Here is a 25,478-nt window from a genome sequence, read left to right on the forward strand (position 1 = left end):
CAGTTTGAAACTAAATTTATAAACCCTAGTAAAATATTCAAGACATTTTATTTCTATGAAAATGTGCAACATACCGCATACATAATTCAACTCCTGTAAACCACATAGCGTGTGCCATGCACTTGTCCATAAGAAATGGCAGACAAGATTAAGAATGTAAGAAACAGTTATGGATGTATCTGTACATTTTTTGTTCTGACCACAAGTAGTTTCCACAAGTGAAAGTTTATACTGCGCTCTGTAAAGTGCACAAAACTGGCAACTTTTCTGCCTAAGGAAGAATTACTAACAACCTCAAGCATTGAAGTTCCGTCCTGCTTCAGCACCCTAACTAGTAAACTATGTGTACTCTGATGAGTTGCTGTTCCCTTAAGGAAAATGCAGTTAACTAGTACACTTGTGGTTTACAAGAAATTTCTGATTTCCTGTGATAAACCTAAGTCCTGATTTAGCTGTTTCAGAATAAACTGGTATTTTAAGAGAACATACTAAGCTGTATAGATTTCCAAAAAGTGGAAGTTTATATTAATATTTAGCACAAAGAACTTAATTGCTTCCTATCACACTCATTAATGCTAGGAAAAAAAAGATCAGTTAAAATTCTAACAGAGAAATACTGCATAATATAGTCCTGTATAATGAATGGCACATACTCTTCCAGATTTAAAGCATGAAGTATAATAAGTAACCCAGAGGCCCTCAGACAATCCTATATATAAGGATTTATAATGTAGTTTGTGTTTGTTTTCTTGTACATAAAATCTCATGGCAATTTTCCTCATAGTTTCAAGGCTTTCCAATAGGTTTATAGCATGCATCAGGCTGCCACATACGAAGGTCAACAAGAACTTGGTTGAGTTTTTGCATCCAAAGGTTACGCTCTTCTTTAGTATCAGCAGATAACCAGTTCCTTTAAAAAAAAATATTTTTTTTAATTAATAAAAAGTCTGTTGCTACATCCTTCCCACTCTCCATCCAAGTCACTAAGGCCAACCACCCTTCTGAAAAAGTCCTGCTAATCCTCCAACCAATCAAGATGCAAAGCTCAGGAAAAAAAAGAAAAAAAAACCAGAAACAAAAACCCAAAAACCTTAAGTCTGCCACATAAAACATAGCTATGCAAAGTGCTGTCAGACAAACTACAGGACACTAGTACTGCTCTCAAAATGAGAGTTGCAGTTCCTCATTCTCACAACACTGGATGCGAGCAGAATAGTAAAACAGAACTAAACAAAATGGCTCAAGATTAACCCATTCAGTGTCTTAACATAGCAGTTGATAATGGTCCTATTCAAATTCTGAAGACCAACAGCATCATAGCCTGTTAATATCAATCCTAATACTCTGCAGAAAGGTTACAGCACTTTAAAGCACAAGAAAGTCATATGTATTCACTCACTTGGTAACACAGAGAGTGTCTTTACATTGGCTGACCAGAGTCTCTTTATCATCTTCCCTCTGAGGTCGGACAGTGATTAGCTCAAAAGTGTTGGGTCGGGCACAGAACTCTCTGTTGGCTGGTTCAATCTGACGATTAGTGCAGTTAGCCAAGTTTATCCGGCCCATAGGATGCTGAAAGTTAGTGGAAGAGTCTGGTTATAGCAAACAGGATTTGTAATGCTACATAGCACTGTTAGCCAAAAAGTATCCTATTACATGCACCCAGAACAGATTTTCCACCCATACATGAACAGAGTTCAGTTCACCCAAAAAGTTGAAACAGCCACATCTGGAGTGGGAGACTGCAGATATTACAGTGGAATAAGCAAGCCCTACCCTGCCATGTACTCCATGGCTGCAGAATTCAACACTTGCTATAGAACTATGCTCCAGCATCTATTTAAATTTTCAGAGTTGAATGACATAAGGGGGTGGGGGGGGAGGGGTCAGACAATTATTGAGTGACAATTGTCAGCATCACATGTCAAAATATACAAAATAAATATCCTTAAATCAAACTAAGTTCTCAAGTAGCATTTTTCTTACTTTATCATCTATGCAAAAAGAGTATATATGTGTGTGTGTGTGTGTGTGTGTGTACGCGCGTGCATACTGTGAAATTGACACTTAAAAATCAAATCCTTCCAAACCCACTCATTAGTCACAAAGATAGCTTTGGAAGTATGAACCAAAACTGATGCAGTGATGGTTGCCCAAATCTATTGAAAGCCTGAAACAGTAGCACTGAGATGTAAACTGCATCATTCATTTTAGTGCACAGCATGAGTAGCCACAGGATTTGGAATAAGGAAAGTTAGTTTTATTACATTGTACGATCCCTGCACTGTACCAGAGGCAGAGCTGTAGTCTAGGTTTGCAGCTAGGTAGCCAGGAGAACAAGAAGGGTAGGGCTCATAAGCTGAGCAGATGAGCCCCTTAAGGCATTTCCCTTGACACATGGAGAAGAAGGTTCTGAGCTGGGCTACTGAAACAACTATGGAGATACAAAGAGTCCTGTGACACCTTATAGACTAACAGATGTATTGGAGCATAAGCTTTCGTGGGTGAATACCCACTTTGTCAGACGCATGTAAAAGACGGTTACTCACCGTAGTAACTGTTCTTCGAGATGTGTTGCTCCTATCCATTCCAGTTAGGTGTGCGCGCCGCGCGTGCACGGCTCTTCGGAACATTTTTACCCTAGCAACTCCGGCGGTCCGGCTGGGCGCCCCCTGGAGTGGCGCCGCCATGGCGCTGGATATATACCCCAGCCGGCCCGTCCGCTCCTCAGTTCCTTCTTGCCAGCTACTCCGACAGTGGGGAAGGAGGGCGGGTCTGGAATGGATAGGAGCAACACATCTCAAAGAACAACAGTTACTACGGTGAGTAACCGTCTTTTCTTCTTCGAGTGATTGCTCCTATGCATTCCAGTTAGGTGATTCCCAAGCCTTACCTAGGCGGTGGGGTCGGAGTGAGACGTGGCAGAGTGTAGGACTGCTGAGCCGAAGGCTGCATCGTCTCTAGATTGCTGCATCAACGCGTAGTGGGAAGCGAAGGTGTGTACAGAAGACCAGGTGGCCGCTCTACAGATGTCCTGGATAGGAATATGGGCCAGGAAGGTGGCAGATGAGGCCTGCGCTCTCGTCGAGTGAGCAGTGAGGCGGCATTCAGGCACGCGAGCAAGCTCGTAGCATGTCCAGATACATGCCGTCACCCAGGAGGAAATCCTTTGAGAGGAGACCGGCTCGCCTTTCATGCGATCGGCAACCGCTATGAACAGCTGTGGCGAACGCCGGAAGGGCTTCGTCTGCTCGATATAAAAAGCGAGAGCCCTGCGGACGTCCAGGGTATGAAGCTGTTGCTCCCGAGGGGAGGCGTGCGGCTTCGGGAAGAAGACCGGAAGGAAGATCTCCTGGTTGAGGTGGAAGGCCGACACCACCTTAGGGAGGAAGGCCGGGTGTGGTCGAAGCTGCACCTTGTCTGCGTGGAAGACCGTATACGGCGGACCAACCGTGAGGGCACGGAGCTCGGACACCCATCTTGCCGACGTTATAGCGACGAGGAAAGCCGTCTTCCATGAGAGGTAGAGCAGGGAGCACGTGGCCAAGGGCTCAAAGGGGGCTCCCATAAGCCTGGCCAGAACCAGGTTCAAATCCCAGGCCGGGGTAGGACGTCGTATCGGCGGGTACAACCGGTCCAGGCCCTTAAGGAAGCGGGGGGAGGGATAGCTCAGTGGTTTGAGCACTGGCCTGCTAAACCCAGGGTTGTGAGTTCAATCCTTGAGGGGGCCACTTAGGGATCTGGGGCAAAAATTGGTCCTGCTAGTGAAGGCAGGGGGCTGGACTTGATGACCTTTCAAGGTCCCTTCCAGTGCTAGGAGATTGGTATATCTCCAATTTAAAAAAAAAAAAAAAAAAGCGGGAAACCATCTGGTTCGAGAAGATGGATCGACCTTCTATGGATGGACGAAAGGCGGACACGGCTGCCAGGTGCACCTTCAAGGAGGAGACTGTGAGTCCTTGTTCCTTAAGGTACCAGAGGTAGTCCAGGATTGTAGAGATAGGGACTAGGAAGGGATTAAGGCCGCGCTGGTCGCACCAGAGTGCAAAGCGCTTCCATTTCGCGAGATAGGTGGAGCGAGTGGAAGGCTTTCTGCTTTCAAGCAGGATTTGCTGTACTGCCGCCGAACAGTCCCTCTCTGCGTGGGTCAGCCACGCAGGTACCAAGCTGTAAGATGGAGGGACTGTAGGTCTGGGTGGCGGAGTCTGCCGAAGTCCTGCGTGATGAGGTCCGGCCATAATGGAAGGGGAATGGGATCCCGAACGGAGAGCTCGAGCAGCAGGGTGTACCAATGCTGCCTCAGCCAGGCCGGAGCGACGAGTATTAGGTGGGCCCTGTCCCTCCGAAGCTTGAGTAGCACACGGTGTATGAGTGGGAACGGAGGGAAGGCATAGAGGAGGTGATCCGTCCATGAGTAAAGGAATGCGTCCGACAGGGAGCCCGGAGAGCGACCCTGGTAGGAGCAGAACTGGTGGCACTTCCTGTTCTCTTTGGAGGCAAACAGGTCTCTCTGGGGAAATCCCCACCTTTGGAAAATCGTGTGTACCACATCTGGATGAAGGGACCACTCGTGGGCGAGGAACGACCTGCTGAGATGGTCGGCCAGCGTGTTCTGCGCTCCTGGAAGAAATGACGCTTCCAGGTGAATCGAGTGGGTCACGCAGAAGTCCCACAGGAGCAGCGCTTCCGTGCAGAGGAGGGAGGAGCGGACTCCGCCCTGCTTGTTCACGTAGAACATTGCCGTTGTGTTGTCCGTGAAGACTGCCACGCAGCGGCCTTGCAGACGGGCGCGGAAGGTGTGACACGCCAAACGGATCGCTCGCAGCTCCCGGACGTTGATGTGGAGAGCGAGCTCTTGGGGCGACCAGAGACCCTGGGTGTGAAGGTCGCCCAGGTGAGCCCCCCATCCCAACACTGAGGCATCCATGGTCAGGGTGACGGATGGGCGAGGAGGGCGGAACGGTACTCCTGCACACATGACCTCTGGGTTCAGCCACCAGCTGAGCGAAGCGAGTGTCGGTTTTGTGACGGTGACTACCATGTCTATCGAGTCGCGGTGCGGGCGGTATACCGACGCCAGCCAAGATTGAAAAGGGGGAAGGCGGAGCCTCGCGTATGCGGTGACGAACATACAGGACGCCATGTGGCCCAGGAGGCGCAGGCAGGACCGAACCGTTGTCGTGGGAAAGGTGAGAAGGTCCTGGATGATGGAGACCATCGTCTGGTGCCGAGATCGAGGGAGGCAGGCCCTGGCCAAACTGGAGTCAAGGACCGCTCCGATGAACTCCACCCGCTGCGATGGAGCTAGGGTGGACTTCTCGGCATTGATGAGAAGGCCAAGGAACCGAAATAGGGATAGTATCTCTGACATCTGGTCCTTTACCAGCTGTTGGGATGTCCCGCGAACCAACCAGTCGTCGAGATACGGGTATACGTGTATGCGACGACGGCGGAGGGCTGCGGCAACCACTGCCATGCACTTGGTAAAGACCCTCGGCGCGGTGGACAGGCCGAATGGCAGCACTGCAAACTGGTAGTGCGCGTTGTTGACTACGAACCGCAGGTAGCGTCGATGGGGAGGGTAAATCGCGATATGGAAGTACGCGTCCTTCATATCGAGGACGGCAAACCAGTCTCCCAGATCCAGGGAGGGAATGATGGTCCCCAGGGTGACCATGCGAAACTTGAGCTTGAGCAGGTACCTGTTGAGCTCCCGGAGGTCCAGTATAGGACGTAGACCTCCCTTCGCCTTGGGGATGAGAAAATATCGGGAATAGAATCCCCTACCCCGCATGTCGTGAGGCACCTCCTCTATGGCACCCAAGCTCAACAGAGTCCCGACCTCCTGTAGGAGGAATTGCTCGTGAGAGGGGTCCCTGAAGAGGGACGGGGAAGGCGGGTGGGAGGGAGGGGGCAAAACAAATTGAAGGCGGTAACCAGACTGGATTGTACGAAGCACCCAGTTGTCCGTTGTTATTTGGGACCACGCCGGAAGGAAGTGGGAAAGGCGGTTGTAAAATAATCAGGAAGGATCCGGTACAGAGTCTGATGGGCAGTCCTCGGGCATCCCATCAAAAGGCCTGTTTGGGCCCTTGAGGGGCCTTGGAAGGCGCCTGAATCTGGTTGCGCCTGTTGCCCGACGGTCTACGGCGATTCAGGCCAGGTCGCCGGATATTATAGGGTCGCGACCTGGGCTGATTAAAGGGCCGGTAGGGTTGCTGCCCGAATGACCTTCGCTGGGTAGCCGGTGTGTGCATACCCAGAGTGCGAATGGCAATTCGACCGTCCTTGAGGGTCTGAATTCTGGAATCCATCTTTTCCGAAAACAGACCCTGAGTGTCTAAGGGGAGGTCTTGTAAAGTGTACTGCACCTCCGGTGGCAGGGTGGAGGACTGCAGCCAGGAGATGCGCCTCATGGTCACTCCTGAGGCCAGGGTTCTGGCACCCGAGTCCGCCGAGTCCAGAGCGGCCTGGATGGAGGACCTGAAGGATTTCTTGCCCTCTTCCAGGAGGGCCAAGAATTCCTGGCGTGAGGCTGTCGGGATCAGCTCCGAGAATTTCGCTAGGGACACCATGATGTCGAAGGTGTATCGAGCAAGGAGGGCCATCTGGTTGGCGATCCTGAGCTGGAGACCCCCCGCTGAGTAGACCTTTCGGCCCAACAGATCCATGCGCCTAGCTTCCTTGGATTTCGGCGCTGGAGCTGGCTGGCCATGTCTCTCCCTGTCGTTGACTGACTGGACCACGAGTGAGTCTGGTTCAGGATGGGTATACAAATGCTCGTACCCCGTGGGGGGGATGGAGTACTTCCTTTCTACACCGCGCGTGGTGGGAGGGACGGACGCCGGTGACTGCCAGATGGTAGTGGCGTTCTTTTGAATGGTACGGATGAATGGTAAGGCCACCCGCACTGGGGCCTCAGCCCCAATTACATTAGTCACCGGGTCATTATCCTCAACGACCTCCGCCATGGGGAGGTTGATAGCCTTCGCCACCCGGCGAAGAAGGTCTTGGTGGGCCCGCAAGTCAATAGGTGGAGGGTCCGCCGTAGACGCCCCCGCCTCATCTGGCGAGGATGACGAGGACCGACCTTGGACCACGGCCTCCGAAGGTAGTTCCTCTATGGAGTGGGCAGCTGTCTCGGAGCGCGGATGCTCCGCAGGACCAGGAGGCGACTGGGCTCCACCTGGTGGTGATGGGGGCGGCCTGCTCACTGTGGCCTCTGGCACCCTGTGTTCAGAGGCTGGGGTCCGCGGGGGACAAGGGAGCCCTTGAGCTTCGTACTGGGCCCAGGGGACCCAAAAGCCCCACTGCTGCGCACCGTGGACTTGTCCTTGCGGGGCAGCCTGAAGATGGCCATAGCTGTCTGCCCGCGAAGCGACCAAAGAGTGACGAGACGGCCACGGAGGGGCGGAGGCACTCACGGACTGCACCGTCAATCGGTGCCGGTCGTCGCGGTGCCGAGATGGAGAGCGGGAACATCGACTGCCGCGGTGCCGGGAGCTCGACCGGGATCTCGACCGGCGGTGCCAGGAGCAGCTTCGGTAGTCACGGTGCCGGGAACCGGACCTTCTGCGGTGCTGACGGGCTGGCGACCGGGACCGGGAGCGTCTCCGGGAGTGCGACCGATACCGCGATGGTGAGCGGTGCCGGGACCTGGAGCGGCGTGACGGTGACCGTCTTTGGGACCGGGATCGAGACCGAGACCTGGAGTGCCGTCTATCCTGTCCGTCAGGGGAAGGAGGCCACATCATAGTCGGCTTACCCGCTGACTTAACAGCCCGCACCGCCGGTGCTGGGGGCCGGAGGCTCGGTGCCTCTGTGAGCTCAATGAGCTCTCTCGCCGTCGAGAACGTCTCGGGCGTGGACGGGAGCTGTAGCTCGACCGCAGTTGGCACCGGGGAGCAGGGTGGTACCGGACTCAACGGCCCTTGTGGCGCCGGAGTCAACGGTACCGTGCACGGTCTGTGCACCGCCACAGCCGGTACTGGAGGCGTCGGTGGTGGCTAGGCTATTGGTCCCGGAGGATGCGGCTTCGAAGCCGTCTTCGCCGGCTTACGTTTCCTCGTTGGGGAGAGGGAACGGTGCCGGGTCGCCGGTGCCGGCTGCAGAGGTCGAGGAGCCTCGGTACCGGAGCGGCTCGGGGCCGCCGGTGCGCTGCGCGCCGATGACGACTTCGGCACCGCCGGAGTCAGTGTGGGAGGCTGGAGCGTTGCCTCCATAAGGAGCTGCTTTAAACGACTGTCCCGCTCCTTTCTTGTTCTAGGCTTAAAGGTCGTGCAGATAGGACACTTATCTGGACGGTGGGTTTCCCCGAGGCAGCGCAGGCAGGAGTCGTGCGGGTCCCCGACAGGCATGTGCCGCTGGCAAGTCGCACAGGGCTTAAACCCCTGTGCCTTGGGCATAAGCCCGCACCGGTTGCGGAAGAAGAGGGGTAAACCCCACTTATTCCCTTATTCTATACTATAGCTAACTAAACCTATTCAACTAAACTAACAAGTAAGTAAACTAAACAACTATGTACACTCAAGAGCAGAGAAACGCTAGGGCTGTGGAGGAAAGGGAGCACTCCACTGTTCCAACTGGCCGTCACGGGCAGTAAGAAGGAACTGAGGAGCGGACGGGCCAGCTGGGGTATATATCCAGCGCCATGGCGGTGCCACTCCAGGGGGCGCCCAGCCGGCCCGCCGGAGTTGCTAGGGTAAAAATGTTCCGAAGAGCCATGCACACGCGGCGCGCACACCTAACTGGAATGCATAGGAGCAATCACTCGAAGAAGAATGGAAATTTCCAGAGGCAGGTATAAATATGCAGGCCAGAACCAGCCTGGGGATAACGAGGTTAGTTCAATCAGGGAGGATGAGGTCCTCTTCTAGCAGCTGATTTGCCACAGGACTCCTTGTTGCTTTTTACAGATCCACACTAACACGGCTACCTCTCTGAAACTATGGAGATATGTTTTCTAAGACGACCTATTGTTTAAAGTAATCATTGACAAATTTTAATGTTCCAGGAGCCATAGTTTTGGTGGGGAATGAATGACTTTGAGATAGAGTAAGATAGCACTGCCACGGAATTTAGGCGTTCTTGCCATGGTACACACAAGGTCTTGTGTATAGGCCAGCAGGAAGAACAGTGACAACAAAAATTACTTGCTGTTAATAATGTTACCTATTACCATTGCTGCCCTGCCCACAGTTATTAGAAGACTTGATACAAGGAAGTTTGGGAAGCAATCCCAAAGTCCTTAGACAGCAAGGTACAGAGAACTTTCCTATCCAAGCCATCTTTCAGGCTGTAAAATAGAGTATAATCTCTCCCAGGCAGCAGGGAGGAAGAGTATATGATACATTATGGCAAAGCTGGCCAGTGTACTGTCTTCTTCTGCTAACAGGGAGATGCTCTATCTATGCATGTGGACTGGCATAGAAAGCCCAAGAAGTTCAGTGTTTGCCCCAGAAGTTTAAGCGGAAATTTGTGCTTTGACAATAAATTAATCTTTTAATGGTAAACTACCTAAGTGAGTCAGAAAGCACCTTGAAGGGAGCCCTCGTGAATTGAAAACATTTACACACACACACGTAGAACCTGACTGAGGAGCCAAGAGGGGTCCAAATCAATGAGAGATTAACCTTTTTGATTTGGGCTATTAGCTAAAGAGTAACTCAAACTGTCTACAAGATGTGTGTTTAAGCACCACACACTCAACCACATTAAGGAGCTGCAAGACTACAAGCCATAGTTGTAACATGGTTTGGTGAATTCCATAGGCAGTAAATCATGCTATAAATACAGTTGGCTGTACTACTTTGGTAAAGCATACTGCTTAAAAATAAGCTTTATCGATGGGGTTTGTCAGACTAAGGATGCTGTTCTTTCTGACAAACCTGTGAGGCAATCCACACATCATTTAAATGAAACTTGCTTATTAGAGTTGTCAGGGGATGTTACATCACCTCTTTTAAATTGAACAAGACACATCAATCATCACACAAGATCAAGCTTTAAATCTTGAAAATTAAATAGTGAAAATAAGGACCTCCTACTTCACTACCATGGAAAATGCTACCAACTTCAGGATCTGACTCTCCATTTTTGTCCTGGGTTGTAAAGAACTTAATCAAATTGAGAGAAGAATTATCTTGCACACCGTACCCCAAAAAGCTTTAAGAGCTTAGGTTTCCAAGGACTAACTCTGCATCAGTAAAAAATGAATGCAGGATTAAGGGAAAACAGATACTGTGAAATAGTGCAGATTAAGAACCCCCACATTAAGCAATATAATAGGTGGATCATAAACTACATCACCTTTCGCTTTTCATCATCTGGATATGTCCAATAAGAGATGCAGTTTCCAGAAAGTACACACCAGCGCCGATGCCAAGCCCCAAATCCACAAACATCTTCAAACATTGTCTAAAAAGAAAAATTAAGTGACCTGTGTGACTTAGACATGTTCTGCACACCTAGTTTATCCTGGTTTAAATTACGTTGGCTAATCATACTGGTATAAGCACCTTTATATCGACCACTGTTTGTTTTGCAGGAAGAGAGCAGGGAGCATACCACTTTAATGATATTAGTATATTCAATTTGTGTATAGTCAAGGCTGTAGTAAATCAGAGGCTAGATCTTGCCTTTAGACACAGTAGGACAGATTTTCAAGAGTTCAGCATGCTGAGGTTTTGAAATCTGGCAGTGTCATGGTGTCCCTATGCATTTAGGAACCAAAGGATAGGATTGGCCACCACCAGCATTTAGAATTCACTATACATGTGACATTTCCTCCCATTCCCTCCCCCTCCCACAATATTAAAATATGCTTTGTCTTCTCACAATACTTAATTCTCGTATAGGGCTTTTCTCAAGATCCGATTCACTGCTAAAAGCTGGCATTTGTAATGACCATGATGTGACACGAGGTTGCCTTCCACGGATGTCACATCTATTAATGTAATAAGCTTTATTGTGTGAAAAAGCTCTTCATATGCAAATTGAGCTTTATTTTTTAAAAACACATCTGCAATCTAGAAGTTAATTCTAGGTTTAGAGTGCTGCTACCCCCAATATTTCAAAAAAACAAAGTTAAGAAGTTTGTTTTAAACTAACTTTTTTTTATAAACATTTTATATTCTAGCACTGAATTGCAAGCATCTCAAGTGTTAGCTAGAATAGTGGTTTTCAACCTGTGGTCCGTGGACTTCTGAGGGTCCGCAGATTATGACTCAAATTAAGGGGTTCACATCTCCATTAAAAAAAATTTTAGGGGTCCACAAATGGGAAAAAAAGAAAAAAAAAGGTTGAAAACCACTGACCTAGGACAGACACTGGCTGAAAAGGTTAGCAAAATGCAACTTTAAGAGTGTAATATAGAAGTCATTAAAAACATTAACCAATCACATACCAGTAGTTATACAAAAATCAGAAGCTAATTTAACATATTATGTAGAATTTGGCCATGTTACGATAAATTGAGTGAGGAGTCAAGTAAGCTTAAATAAGAAGTTGGAGGGGGATTTGCAGATGTTACAAAATGTGGTTTGAGCATTGGCCTGCTAAATCCAGGGTTGTGAGTTCAATCCTTGAGGGGGCCACTTAGGGATCTGGGGTAAAAATCAGTACTTGGTCCTGCTAGTGAAGGCAGGGGGCTGGACTCGATAACCTTTCAAGGTCCCTTCCAGTTCTAGGAGATATACCTACCTCCAATTATTATTAAAAATTACTGAAGATAGTTAAGTCCCAGGCAGATTGCAAAGAGTTACAAAAGGGACTGGGCAACAAAATGGCAGATGAAATTCAATGTTGATAAATGCAAAGTAATGCACATTGGAAAACATAATCCCAACTATACATACAAAACGATAGAGCCTAAATTAGTTGTTACCACTCAAGAAAGATCTTGGAGTCATTATGGATAGTTCTCTGAAAATGTCCACTCAACATGCAAGGACAGTTAAAAAAAAGCTAACAATGCTGGAAATCATTAGGAAAGAGATAGATAATAAGACAGAAAATATCATATTGCTTCTATATAAATTCATGGTACGTTCACATCTTGAATATTGTGTGCTGATCTGGTTGCCCCACCTCAAAAAAGACATACTGGAATTGGAAAAGGAACAGAAAAGGGCAACAAAAATGATTAGGGGTATGGAACAGCTTCCATATGAGGACAGATTAAGATTGGGATTTTCAGCTTGGAAAAGAGATGACTAAGGAGGGAGGTCTATAAAATCATGACTGGTATGGAGAAATTAAATAAGGAAGTGTTATTTACTCCTCAAACACAAGAGCTAGGGGTCACCAAATGAAGTTGATAGGCAGCAGGATTAAAACAAACAAAAGGAAATATTTTTTTCACACAAAACACACATACAACCTATGGAACTCTTTGCCAGATGATGTTGTGAAGGCCAAGACTATAACAGGTTAAAAAAAGAACTAGATAAGTTCATGAAGGATAGGTCCATCAACAGCTATTTAGCCAGGATGGGCAGGGATGGTGTCCCTAGCCTCTGTTTGCCAGAAGCTGGGAATGGGCAACAAGGGATGGATCACTTGATGATTACTTGTTCTGTTCATTCCCTCTGAAGCACCTGGCACTGGCCACTGTTAGAAGACAGGTTACTGGGCTAGCCTATGCCCCTGTATTTCTTTAGTTTATACAGAGCATTTACTTCTCTTGGCAAGATTGACAGTTTCCCTGTATCACATTAGACATCCTTTCCTAGGCAAGTCAGAAGGCAGCACATTTCAATAGTGCAGGAAGCCAGTGTAAAAGAGCCCACTCTAGAAGGCTTTTAAGACTATAGTGAAAACCTAAATGTTATTGTTTGTGCTTAGCATAGTATAGCAGTCCATTTAAGTACATGAAAATAGAAGTTTAATGCTAACCCAAAAGAGGCGGTTAAGGAAAGTGGGGGCATAGATAACTAAGCATGCAACAATTTGCAGCTCAAAATGATGAAGGGGATTCCAAGAGGTAGACTGTAAGATCCAGTTTTTTTCTATATAGAGAGGAAAGGAAGACAGACCTTGGACTAGGAATTAATCAAATTATAGTAGACACTAGTGTTTTGCAAAGGCATTTTTGCAACACATTTAGTGCCATCTGCTGGATACAAATGTAATAATGCATTTCACTAGGCTAGAATGGCAGCTACATTTAAACAACCACGGCCAGATTGATTAAGGTTTGGTTATACAGATGTTGATTTTAAACAATTTGTTTCTGACACAATGAGAGTAACTTGCCTGCTATGAGCCAAAAGCTAGAAGGGGAGCATAATGAGTATATTAAAAAAGTTTTGCCTGTTCACAAAACAGAATACATTCTATTATATATGATTTGCTTTTAATAGGTCAAAAAGAGTCCAAGTTGTCAGAAAAAAAGCTTCCGGTAGCCTCTAGACTCTCACCCAATGTGTCTGTAGTTTACTAGCCAGATTAGCTCCCTCAAAGGGAGATTAACAGACAGGCACGATGACAATAAAACATCTGGGCACAACCATACAACAACAACAAAAATCAGTCTATCAAAAGGCAATATTGATACAAAGCAATTTCAGCCTAAGACAACTTTGCAGATTCAATAGGCTCTGCTGTTTAGCTAGGCAAATAAAATACCTTAAACTGGTCTTACAAACTACTTTAAATCAAAAGATATGGGTAGAGTGGAATCATTTCAACCTGAACACTTATTAAGCCTGGTTTGGTTACTGACAAGATACATTAAGTAAAACAAGCACATTTAAGTTAGAGTGATTTAGCAAACAGTGAACAAATTACCCACCAAAAATCCTTTTTCCTCCACAAAGGAGTCTACTTGACATTTTAGTTTTAGATGTATATGGCCTTCCAAAGGAGACAAAAAGGGAACCTGCAAAAAACCAAAAAACCAAACTTAGTTATTTAATTTTGATGCATCTCAACAGCTTTGTTCCCAGTACAAACAAATCAACAAACACCAAGAGATTAGCAAAGAATGGTTTTGACATCTGTCATTGGAAGAGTGGCCAGAGATCCCTAAATACCAGGGCCAACAGCCACTTGCTGTCAAAAGTGTTATTGATCTTCAGACTCCACTTATCTACACAAGGAGCTATTCCTGATTAACTCCATGTGTGAATGCTCTTATCTGGAATAAGAGTGCCATATTCCAAATAAAATTAATCCATTCCCAAAGTCTGCACAGGAATAATCAGGAATAGTTACTCCAATTTAAATTCACATCCTACCTTAATCTGAATTAACTTCTCAGTATAGACACGCCCTTACTTTTTTTGGGGTATGAGCAGGGATGCTATTTGTATAGCCATCTAGAAAGATTCATGTTCACGGTTTGGCTATGTGCACGTAATCTACTGTCCTCAGTATTAGGAGGCATTTGGATGCCATCTGAACTCTCCTTTGCTTACGAATGTATTTAGCCCACCCACCTATGTCCCCTGGTAAAGGGGAAAACATAACCACAAGACAATATATCCACCAATAGTGTTTTTTAGCTAAACCTAAAAACCTTGGTTAGAGTATTCATTACAGTTAAGCCATGAGATAAAATAGGTTTTAACAGTTGTTTGTATAAACCTATTAAAACATTACCAAGCTAAACTAGGACATAAGTAGGTTCTGCGTAACTAAAGGGTAATTAAAACGCTAAGCCTTGAAACAATTCCATGTAAACATGAAGACTTATATCTAAATTCTATCATCATCCCATATTATTAACAGGTCTCTATTTCAGGGACAGATAAATTGTTTATAACAAGACAACTGTTAAAACCTCAAATTTTGCCTTGTAGAAGCTGTTTCAGTGGGGGGGGGGGGGGTGAACGTCTTGCAATAAAAGCTAAGAGGTTCACAGAATCTCCCCAGGATTGGAATGATTTGGTAACTCAAAACCGAAGTGTGTTATTCTGAAACATAATATTGTGTTTACTAGTGTTTGTTTTTCATGTTACTGATGAGATCCAATGTAGCCATGCAATGTCTAAAAGCAAAAAAGCCCATGCTTCCAGCAGATATACCAATATTGAAACACCAGTGTGCTCACTACTATACAAGAAGAGTCCCTTCTCCCCGAGATGACTTTACGTGTATATCAAGTGAAGAAACATCCAACGGAACCAATGCCATCCATCACAATTGATAGAAATTTTGCCAGTGACTTCTATGGGAACAAGATCAGGTCCTTCATATTTACTGCTTAAGGGGGTATGTAAAATATCAAGGAGAAAACTTCCTAAATAAGATGACATTTTAAAACATGCTTTTATCGGTAGTCAGAAATGTTAGCACTCTTTGAATTGAAAAGCTTTTAGGTAGTAGGTATGGCTAGCCCAGATACATAAGGCACATCTGCAGAGGCAAGCGATCTGACCATTTTTAGAGTACTAGATTATCCCAGGTGAAGTGTGTTGTTTAATTCCTGCACTAGGTACATTAAGGAACATAGAAACCATGGCAAATGTATCTTGAGCACCAGCAGAGAGGAGGTCTTTGGGTACCAGATCAGTTTAAAAAAGCAAGACTATTACAGATTGGAAAGAAAAAGCACTAATGCTGGATTTCTGCTTCCAACAACAGAAGTCCCATGGCTCCACAGTTTACTATGTGCCACGAGAAAATTACTTATATTCAATCAAACTACAGTAAAATCCACTTTAAAAGTTAGTTTAAGCAAGTAGTCTGTCTCCCTTATTAAAGTAGAAAGGGTCTCTATAGCAGCAAGAATAACATTTCCAGTAAGGATCATAGCTACCATCTACTTTGTAAATGATAGGAAAGTTATCAAATATAGCTGCATGGCAGCTAATGAAGGCTCTTGATCATGTGACTAACAAGTTGACACAGATTTATCAATTGACTAAGAGTTGGGGACTACTGCCAGCTATTGTGTGTGTGTGGGAGGGTTCTTTGAGACCTCCTCTTGTGTGGGAGAAATATGCTTCTCTTGACAAAGTCTCCCCCAGTTTTGAAGTTTCGTTGAATGAGAGGTAGATTTGCGGGACAAATGCATAAAGAGAAAACTCTAGTCCATGATCTTTGGTTAGCTAGCCTGGGACTTCCTTTTATACTGATGGACTTGGAGCTGCTCTGTAGTTTATGAATACTGTATGCTGACATGGGTATTGGCATGTTGACTGTAGGAATACACTGTTTTTCCCTTATAGACCCTAGTAAACTAAACCAAGCAAAAAGAAAACAAAAGAGTGTCTCAAGATAAGTCACTTCTCCACAAATACTTGAGGGCTTAAGAGACAATGCCAGGACAGGAAGAGACCCCTTTCCCCATACACCTCAAAGTTGGGGAGAGCAGTTCATGGGAACTAGACTAAGATGCAAGTACCTGCTGAGGTGTCTGAAGTTACCTAAAAGCTTGCCAAGCAGGCTAAGATATATGTGGAGACTGTTTAACAGTAGGAGAAAAGTATTTAGAGAAAAAAGGATTTAAAGAAAAACAATACTTTAGCTTTTAAAAAAGCTATCTGATCACTATATACACCATAGAATTTGTGGGATGCTAAGTGTTTTCTAATTCCTTCTATTCTAGAAGCATAACAGTTAACCGTATCCCTTTGATGGAATTGTGTGGAAAAGTGGAAGGAGGATCACTTGACAGCATTAGTTTGTAAAGAAATAAAAAAGAGGCACACAGTTTTAAATTTGGAAGCTTTGGTATTAGGTAAAAGCATTGGCGGCATTTAAACAAATTTGAGTTTAGCATGCTGGACAGACTGACACGGCAGATTTCTTTTTAAATGATTCAGTTGTATTATATCTCACTTGTCAATTTGCTAAGTTTATAGGAGAATTTTTGGAGGTGTCCTTCTAGAAAGATTTCAACTTCTAACTACTGCAGAAGCTTAGAGCAACAGACATGAGCATCATGCACTAGGAAAAGAGTGTCTTAAGTTTTAGTCACAAGCAAGTAAACATAGCAACCTTGTCCTGGAACATAAAGTCCAGTAGCTCTCTTTCCTTCCCTCCATAATTTATCTGGGGAAAAAAAGAAATATGCTGAATGTGACTAGGTGTGAAATGAAGTTTTTTTAAAAAGCGGCATACAATTACATTTGAGTATGTTTCACTCCTCTCTGCATTCAGTCTTGCATTATAAGATATTAAGGGCAGAAGCAGTGGTGAGCTGGAGCAGGTTCCCACAGGTTCTCAAGAACCGGTTGCTAAAATTAGACCTCCGTGGAGAACCGGTTGTTAAAGGGCCAGGAGTTGGGCAAAGAACTCCGGTCTGCGGGCCAGACCATCCTGTTGCTACCAGGATTCCCAGCTGGGGAGGCTGAAGCTCCCCCGGCCCTTCCCCCCAGCTGCAGCGTGGCCAGCCGCCGGCACCAGCTGGGCAGCTCAGCTGAGCTCGGGAGTCATCCTGCTGCCGTTTTTTTGAGAGGCCCGGCAAGGTGTCGGGTGGTGTGTGTGTGTGTCCTGCTGCAAGCTCCAGGGCTGGCGAGAGGGGATGGGGCAAGTGGGGCAATTGGCCCTGGCCAGGCAGGGGCCCCCAGCCCCACGGGTATGTCTCCCCCCACCCCAACTCCCCCCCCTTAAATCAGAACTTTTTATAGGGAACCAGTTGTTAAGTTTTTGGCAGCTCATCACTGGGCAGAAGCATTTGTAACATCACCCTGGTGGTCATCTAAGCCCCCATAAGGGGAAGTATAAAGCAAATTAAAAAGCAGTTCAGTGCAGTAGAGGGGCAGGACATAGCTAAAGCTTTAAAAAAAGTCACATGCTTGTAAGCGGTGTCAGATCTCCACTCTTCCTGTAAAACAATGTGCATTTATGCTATTGAGAAACTAGATAGCTTAACATGATATTCCTAGAAGGATTTCTAGGAAATCTGTATTTCCCAGCTTGGCCCATAAACTCATTCAAACACTATCAGATGATCATCATGGCTTTTATAATATACTTTTCCCATCCAAAAAAAAGGAGAGTACTCACACATAAAGCACTGAGCACTACGGTAAAAAAAAAAAGACACTACTTCCCCAAGAACCAGAAGACTCCAATAACCAAATCAAGTGCTTAATAATCCAAGAACAATTCCCACAAGAGGCCCAAGTCAAAAAGGAAAAAAAAATATTTTTAATAAAAAGAGTTGAAGGAAGCATCAAAGGGGAACAGAGTTGGTATCTGGAGCTTGTTTGCAAATCCCTAGCCAGTCATGGTCTATAAAGATAGCTTACTCCAGAAGTGAATGGATTAAGTCCAATCCTTCTCAACCAGACTTCGGAATGACATTTCAAAGTTTATTAGAGAGCTCTTGAAGTAACAAGAGTTAACTAGCACAAATATATATAAAAAAACCAAACAGACTAGAATAGCTCTTGACATATAGTAATAAAATTGTTTAACAGGGTATTTACATTGTGATGGGTCTGTTTTCTCTTTGTTATGCAGTTAGAGTTTACAAATTCCAAAGTCACGCACTTCTGTGGAATGTAACTGTGACAAAACCATATTTACACAAGACAAGTTCTACAGACAACAGCTCTCCAGTTTTTAAAAATCCATCATCGTGAAGAACATGGATGCTAACCAAAGTTTTAATTAGTACCTAAATTAAATCTGCATAAGATAACTGATACTCCTGACTATATTTACATGGTAAGAATGTTTTTTGGTGTTTTTTTTTGTTTAAGTCAACTGCAAATGAAATTCAGTGCAGAGGAATTCAGATAATGTGTCTTCTGACAATAATTGATAAGTTAAGTGGCTTATTTCTCGGGTTATAGCCTACTTTAAGAATGATCTATAAACAGCCAATTCTAAAAAGATCTGCATGAATGAGCTTACTTCCGATAAATTTCATTAATCTAGAACTGATACAATGCATTGGTGGCCACATGCTACTGTATATTACATTTAGCTACAGTAACAGTGGTTCTCAGTGCCAAATATTAGATTTTTTTGCATTGCAAACCTGTACTTCAGTCCTCTAAAAACTACAAGTGGTATTGTCTGAAAGATAAAATCATTTAAAAATCTTAAGTAGTAATATTGCCTAGAAACACTAGGCCAGGCAAAATTCCATTCTTTCATAGCAGCACACGGATATCTTTTAAGTAGTAGAGAGCAACAGGTTCCATTACCTTGTCCAAAGTAAATTTGGAGTTTCCTACTGAAGACAGGGAAATCTTGTGAGATCCAACAAGTACAAAGTTACTAGTGCGCACGGCATTGGGGCCACTTGGACTGGCCATGACTGTGTTGGGTTAAAAAAATAAATAAAAAAAAAGTTAACACAATGTAACACATGCAAAATTATATAAAGGTGCTGCTGGGCTCATACACTACAATACTAAGCACGAGATGGAAAGAATGGAAAGGGAAGGATGGTTTTTTTGCTAGCAACTTCTCCCCTGATTCTGCATGAATGGGCTGTGCCTCATCCCTGTGAAAGGCAGAGGCACTGGGCATTTATGCAGAGTTGGGAAGAAGCCATACAGTAGAGATGACTTCCTCAAAGAGAGGAATGTAGACATGTGAGAAGCGCCAATGAAATGAACATTGATGATACTTTAAAATCCATTCTTATAATTGGTTCTCAGAGTTAGTCCCAACAAACAAGACTGTTACAAAATTATGTTATGTGATATTGCATCTGTTGAAAACAATGGAGCCCAATATATGGATTAAAAAAAGATTAACCACCAAGTGTTAGTTTACTTAAACACACCTTTTCCAGGTAAGAAATGGATGCTATAAATATTTGATGCTAGGTGTTAATTTTGGAGTTGTACAGTAAAATTCAGCTACTCACAGCAATAATTTACATGTAAACCTAGGGCCAGATTCTCAGCTGGTGTAAACTGACATAGCTTCATGACTCACACCAACTGAGAATGACTCATAGCTTGGGATTAAGTACAAGACAATCCTGTTGAGAGATTATTATTGCTTTTGCTACCCTGTGTTAAAGATATTCCCCTTGGTACAAGAAGTTTAGGGTTTGCTTACCTGGTGTAAGAAGGGTGCTTTTCTGGAACGACAGAAAGATTCATTAGGGAAAGAAAACAGAGAAATCAACGGATTTTAGAAGCTTGCTTTGTGTAAATTAAGACTGGTCTTAAGTCAAACACTGCACTTGAAATTCTAGATCTCTTAAAAATAAAGCATATGTAATAATTTTATCCCTTTTAATGTATTTAGAATGCTCAGTTAGCACATGGTTATGTGCTGAAAAGGCTTGAGAGAAAGCTAGGTAGTTTCGAGTTTCAAGCGAAAGCAGATACAAGCTGTTTGAAGTGGGGAAACAATGTTGTTCAGCATGTGTGAACATGGCCTTTAGAAAAGGCAGTTTAATTTCCAGAAGTCATTAGAGTATTACACTAGTACTTACAGTAGTAATAGATGTCAATAATCTCTTTGGAGTAATAACCTATGAAAAACAAGACAGCATGAAGGCCAAGTACATTTCAGCTTGCACACTTTAGTTAAAACCAAGTATAGTTTTAATATGTGTGATAAAAATGCCATTCAAGTTTTATAGTCTACAGCAATTCTGACTGGTGATTAATTCTTGTCCTGAGTCAGCCAGGTTTGTTTTCCTATACCTGAGACCCAAGGCTGAATAATTCCACTGAAGCATGTAATAAAATACACAGACCAAGAGGCAGAAAACACGTTTACATTTGTTGAAATGTAAAAGTATCCATTAATTAGGTCTGGACGGCAGGTGTTTTAAAACAAATATCCAAGCCTTCCATTTATGTGCAAATTTTTGGTGCATTTAGCAGCACAACTTGCATCTGTTTCTCATTTCAATTAACTGCTAAACTTACTAGAGTATCAAATAATGCATAATGTTGTAAGTAAATGAGTGCCTAATGTTTGTGTTCTTGTATATTGACAAGTGCCAAGTTATAACTTATCAAATGAACATAAATATATTACCTGGGGCTTTGTTTAGTTTAAGACAAAAATACATGAACAGTAATTAAGAACAAGACAAGTGTATCCTGATGGAAAAAGATACACAACAGATAATTTGTCATCAAAAGCAGATACAGTAGACCAATCGCCAGGAGGCTGGAACTGAGAAAGTTTTCTAGATTACTTGATTCCTGCAAACTTTCATTGAGTACTGAAAAGTACCTACTGAATGGTCCTGGTTCTCCCTTCCCTAGACAACAGAAAAACTGCCATTCCAGCTAACAAGTCAATGCAGTGCTTTTAAGAAGGCTGGTTCCTGGCAAACTTTGAAGCACCCCAGAAACTATAGCACACGGGAGGGAGGTGGACCCAGGATCTCAGACTCTCAGGCTTGCATCAGATGGAAGAGGGAGAGAGAATCAGACATTCCCTTCCACTCTTGAAGTCTGTGGCAAGTATCAAGACACTCAAATGTTTTTATTCAGTGAGTTATGAACACAATGAAAATCCTTCAACAAGCGAAGACTGATCTTAAAAAGTAAGATCTTAGTTCTGTGATGATCATTCCTCTCTCCCTGCTGCAACCAACTTCCTCAGCAGAAGTCAGAGCTAAGGAGTTGAAGCAATATTGGGTGCTTTGAATGGATGTACTTCACACCTCCAACCCTGGATCTGTACAGTTGAAGATTACCACAGAGTAGGCCGGAGGCAGGAGAGAAGAGTACATAAAAAGAGGTCTCAAGATCATCTTTATATGGGAAAAGAAGTGGAAACTTGAAGGAAAAGGAAATCTGAAATCCAAAGGTCAATATTTGTAGGAACTGAGCCCAAGCAAGCCTTTTATGTCCTGTAGGAGTTTAATTTACATAGGCAGGGCAGGTGTGATGGGGGAAAAGAGACTGAACTTTTTGGTTCTTTGTTTTACGTTAGAGCAGGGGTTGGCAACCTATGGCATGCGTGCCAAAGACGGCATGCAAGCTGATTTTTAATGGCACGGTACTGCCTGCCAGGGTCCAGGCCGCCGGCCCCGCTCAGCCCACTGCCGAACCCAGGCCAGCAGTGGGCTGAGCAGGGTCGGCAGGCGGGACCCTGGCAGTCAGCAGTGTGCCATTACAAATCCTGCCCAGCCTGCTCTTCTCTGCCCCTCTAGCCAGCATTTGCACATGCTTTCCTGACCTCCGTCACTTCCGGCGGGAGGTTGTGTTTCCGGGTTAGCGTGTCCATACCGCTACTTGGTGTCCGCAGAGTCTGAGCAGCCAAGAAGTGGCCCGCCAGCGTGGGCAGGAAGAGGGACCTGGCCTCACAGGAGTTGCAGCACCCGCGAGGCCTGTAAGTGAGGAAGGGTCCTGGGTCCCAGCTGCGCCGTGCGCCCACCCGCCCAAGCACAGCAGGCTCCATTCCCTGGGCTCAGCCAGGCTGCCCCGAGGTTGGAATCCTGGTGCCGTGATGAGCTCGGCTCTGTACTGGGGCAGGCCGCATCCCACAGCCCAAACCCGAGTCTGGGGGCTGCGGCTCGCCACCTGCTGGACCCTGGGAACAGCTGAGTCACGCCTCTTTCTCCACCCAGGTCACTGGACCCCGCTCCCCTCCAGCATGGAGGACAGAACCCAGGAGTCCGGAGCCCTAGTCTCTATCTGCCCCCCACCCCCTTGAACAACTAGAGCCCAGGAATCCAGAGTCCTCGCTCCCAGCACTCCCACCCTGCTCCCTGCCCTACCCCTCCCACACCCCTCAAGTCCCTGCCTTGATCCCTGCACCCTCCCACACACACACCCAACCACCTGCCCTGACCCCTGCACCCCCTCACATGCCTCCAGCCCTGACTCCTGCACCGTCCTCACACCCCCAGCCTCCTGCCCCGACTCCTGCACCCCCACCCATACCCAGCCCCCCCCACACCTCATGCCCTGACTCTTGCACCCCCCACATCCCCACTCCCACCCCTCGCACCAAATGGGAGCTCCTGCACTGCTCCTCCCCCCCCACATTCCCACCTGCACCCCTCGCACCAAATGAGAGCTGCCCAGGTAAGCACTCCATACCCAAACCTTCTGCCCCAACCCTGAGCCCACTCCCTCATTCTAGCTCCTGGCCAGACCCTACACTCCAACCCCCAGCCTGCTCCTTCACCCCTCAGGTGCATTCCCACCCTGAGCTCAGTGCAGAGGAGAGAGAGGAAGAGAATGGGCTTGAACCAGGGAGAAGGTAACTATGTGGGCAGGGCCGGGACCCCAGCCCGGCAGCAGGCTGAGCGGCAGCGGGCTGAGCCGCTCAGCCCACTGCTGGTCTGGAGTCCCGGCCACTGGTCCCGCTCAGCCTGCTGCCGGCCTAGGTGAACGGAACCTCAGGCCGGCAGCGGACTGAGCAGGCCGGCGGCGTAAGATCAGCATTTTAATTTTAAATGAAGCTTCCTAAACATTTTGAAAACCTTGTTTACTTTACATATGACAATAGTTTAGTTTATATTATATAGACAGAGAGAGACCTTCTAAAAAAATGTTAAAATGGCACATAAAACCTTAAATTGGAGTGAATAAATGAAGACTCGGCACACCACTTCTGAAAGGTTGCCGACCCCTGCATTAGAGGGTTCAAAGCTCTCCCTCCCCAACCCCCCGCAAAAAAAACCCTTTTTTTAAGTCACACAAAGTTCAGGTCTCATCTGTCCTGGAAAATCTATAGTAATCTTTACCAATGTTTAGTCATAGAAAAACACCACAGTTAAGGTTTCAATCTTTGTTCTATTACAGTGGTGATATACTGCCGCCCTTTCCCCAAAATACACATTTTCAAAATACCAAAGGTTAACTCACAGAAGTATATATTTTTCCTAAATATGAAGAGAGCAAAAAAAAAATTGTTTTTTTAAATTTAACACACAAACAAAACAAAAGACTCATAGGCTTTCAGGAATGGCCAACATGTGTGTCTCTACTTACTGAAAGAATAGGGAAATTAACTAATTATTCTCTTATTAAATATTGTAGCTTATCATAGTCCTGTGCATAGACCTGTAATTAGTGCTTGCACTCTATACTAGCTTCTATTTGCTTTAAAAAAAAATGATAATCTTGTTAAAATAGCATTTGCTTACTTTAGCCCAATGACTAGATTGGCAACATTCTTTTTATAACTTTAAGTGCTTAATACATTTCCATTGAGCAATCTATAGAGCCTTGCACAGATACAAAATTTAGATCCACATCCATCCACAATCCAAAAAAAGGTCCATGGATGCAGATATCTGCGGCTATAAAGTGGACATCTGCGGATTTGCAGGGCTCTACCCATCTGGCTGCAGTATAGGGCACTGGCACACAGTTTACATGTTTGGGAGCCTGAGGAGGTAGAGAAGGGAATAAGCACACTAAGAATCATTACCAAAGAGGCAAAAGTGTCTTGTACTAGATGAAAGCTCGGAAAGCATGCCACTTTGCAAAGTGCTGGAAGAGAAAAACAACGAACTTTCAGACCTGACATAGTTAAGTGCCATGTGAAGATGGCCAAGTCTCAATTCTACTCAGTTGAAGGACTCCAAATAGAAAGACATTGAGAGAGAGAGAGAGAGAGAACGAGAACACACATTAAACAGACTGATCAAAAGAAAAGGTAAAGTGATGAAAGGTAAGGATATAGATTTTTTGTGAACAAAGAAAAACTTCCCAGTAACCAAATCAGTTAGAGGAAATTGCATCCACTTTCAATATTTTCAGAATTAAAAAACAGACTGTAGCTCAATTCTTCTCTCCTTGCTTTAAATTGCTCCTAGCGTACCTTCTTATTGAACTAGTGTATCAGTTCTTGTGTTTACCTTTGACTTATTTGCCTTTTTCCTCTTATCAGTAGTGCCTGTGCCTTCTTTCCTCTGTACCTGTAAGACAAGAAAGCATTTGAGAAATGTAGAGTGCCTGGCTCCCCCAAGTGGCCTTTTAATAAAAAGACAAGTACATACCAAATGGTAAACTTCAACATTTATTTCAAAGTCATTGGACACATCTTGCCTAAAATAAAGAGGGTAGACTACAGTTAAAAGCATTAATAATGCCAGTAATATTTTTAAAAAGTTAGTTATCCCCTCAAAACAGAAGAATAGTTCACAGTAACTAGTTATTCTGAAAGCAACATCTACAGTAGTCAAAAGTGTTGGGTGTGAATCTAAGATAAAATGTAATTGCAGATATTCTTTATCAGTACACCATAGCACTGCCCTTCCAGGCAAGCATGGTGGTCTGTCAAGTCCTTTCCATCTCTACTATGAACCTGTTTTCAAGAAACAAAGGATTCTAGCACATGAAACATTAGAATATTTGAGACTAATACATTGCTATCTTGAGATAGATTCCAGATGTCAGAAGCAAAAGAAAGTGAAATACAAAAGAACCTTGATTATATGATCATTCCCCCGCCCCCAATGGAAAAAAGATAAAAGAGATGTTAAAGAACAAGTTGATATCCCTTCACATTCTGAAACCTTCAGTGCATTGGAAATCTCTTTGCAGTGGTTTGAAGTACAAGAAAGTGATGCAATGCACTGTGCTGCAATTCATGCATCAGACCTTCCGTTATTTTGAAATGTTCAATTTTATGAA

General features: G+C 45.0%; 1 protein-coding gene across 1 annotated transcript in view; it reads right to left on the reverse strand.

Moving 5' to 3' along the window:
• Window positions 1–25,478, reverse strand: part of ANLN (anillin actin binding protein) — a 49,673-nt gene continuing 24,195 nt past the window's right edge. Inside the window, exons 16-24 of the mRNA XM_045005518.1 lie at window positions 24,842–24,890; window positions 24,701–24,760; window positions 20,357–20,395; window positions 19,975–19,996; window positions 19,107–19,219; window positions 13,793–13,879; window positions 10,309–10,416; window positions 1,400–1,572; window positions 1–910 (exon numbers count right to left, since the gene is read on the reverse strand). Coding sequence (XP_044861453.1) covers window positions 787–910; window positions 1,400–1,572; window positions 10,309–10,416; window positions 13,793–13,879; window positions 19,107–19,219; window positions 19,975–19,996; window positions 20,357–20,395; window positions 24,701–24,760; window positions 24,842–24,890 — 775 coding nt within the window. The 3' untranslated portion in view covers window positions 1–786. The remainder of the gene's footprint in view (window positions 911–1,399; window positions 1,573–10,308; window positions 10,417–13,792; window positions 13,880–19,106; window positions 19,220–19,974; window positions 19,997–20,356; window positions 20,396–24,700; window positions 24,761–24,841; window positions 24,891–25,478) is intronic.

Source organism: Mauremys mutica, chromosome 2 (assembly GCF_020497125.1).
Source record: "Mauremys mutica isolate MM-2020 ecotype Southern chromosome 2, ASM2049712v1, whole genome shotgun sequence".
Classification (NCBI taxonomy): domain Eukaryota; kingdom Metazoa; phylum Chordata; order Testudines; family Geoemydidae; genus Mauremys; species Mauremys mutica.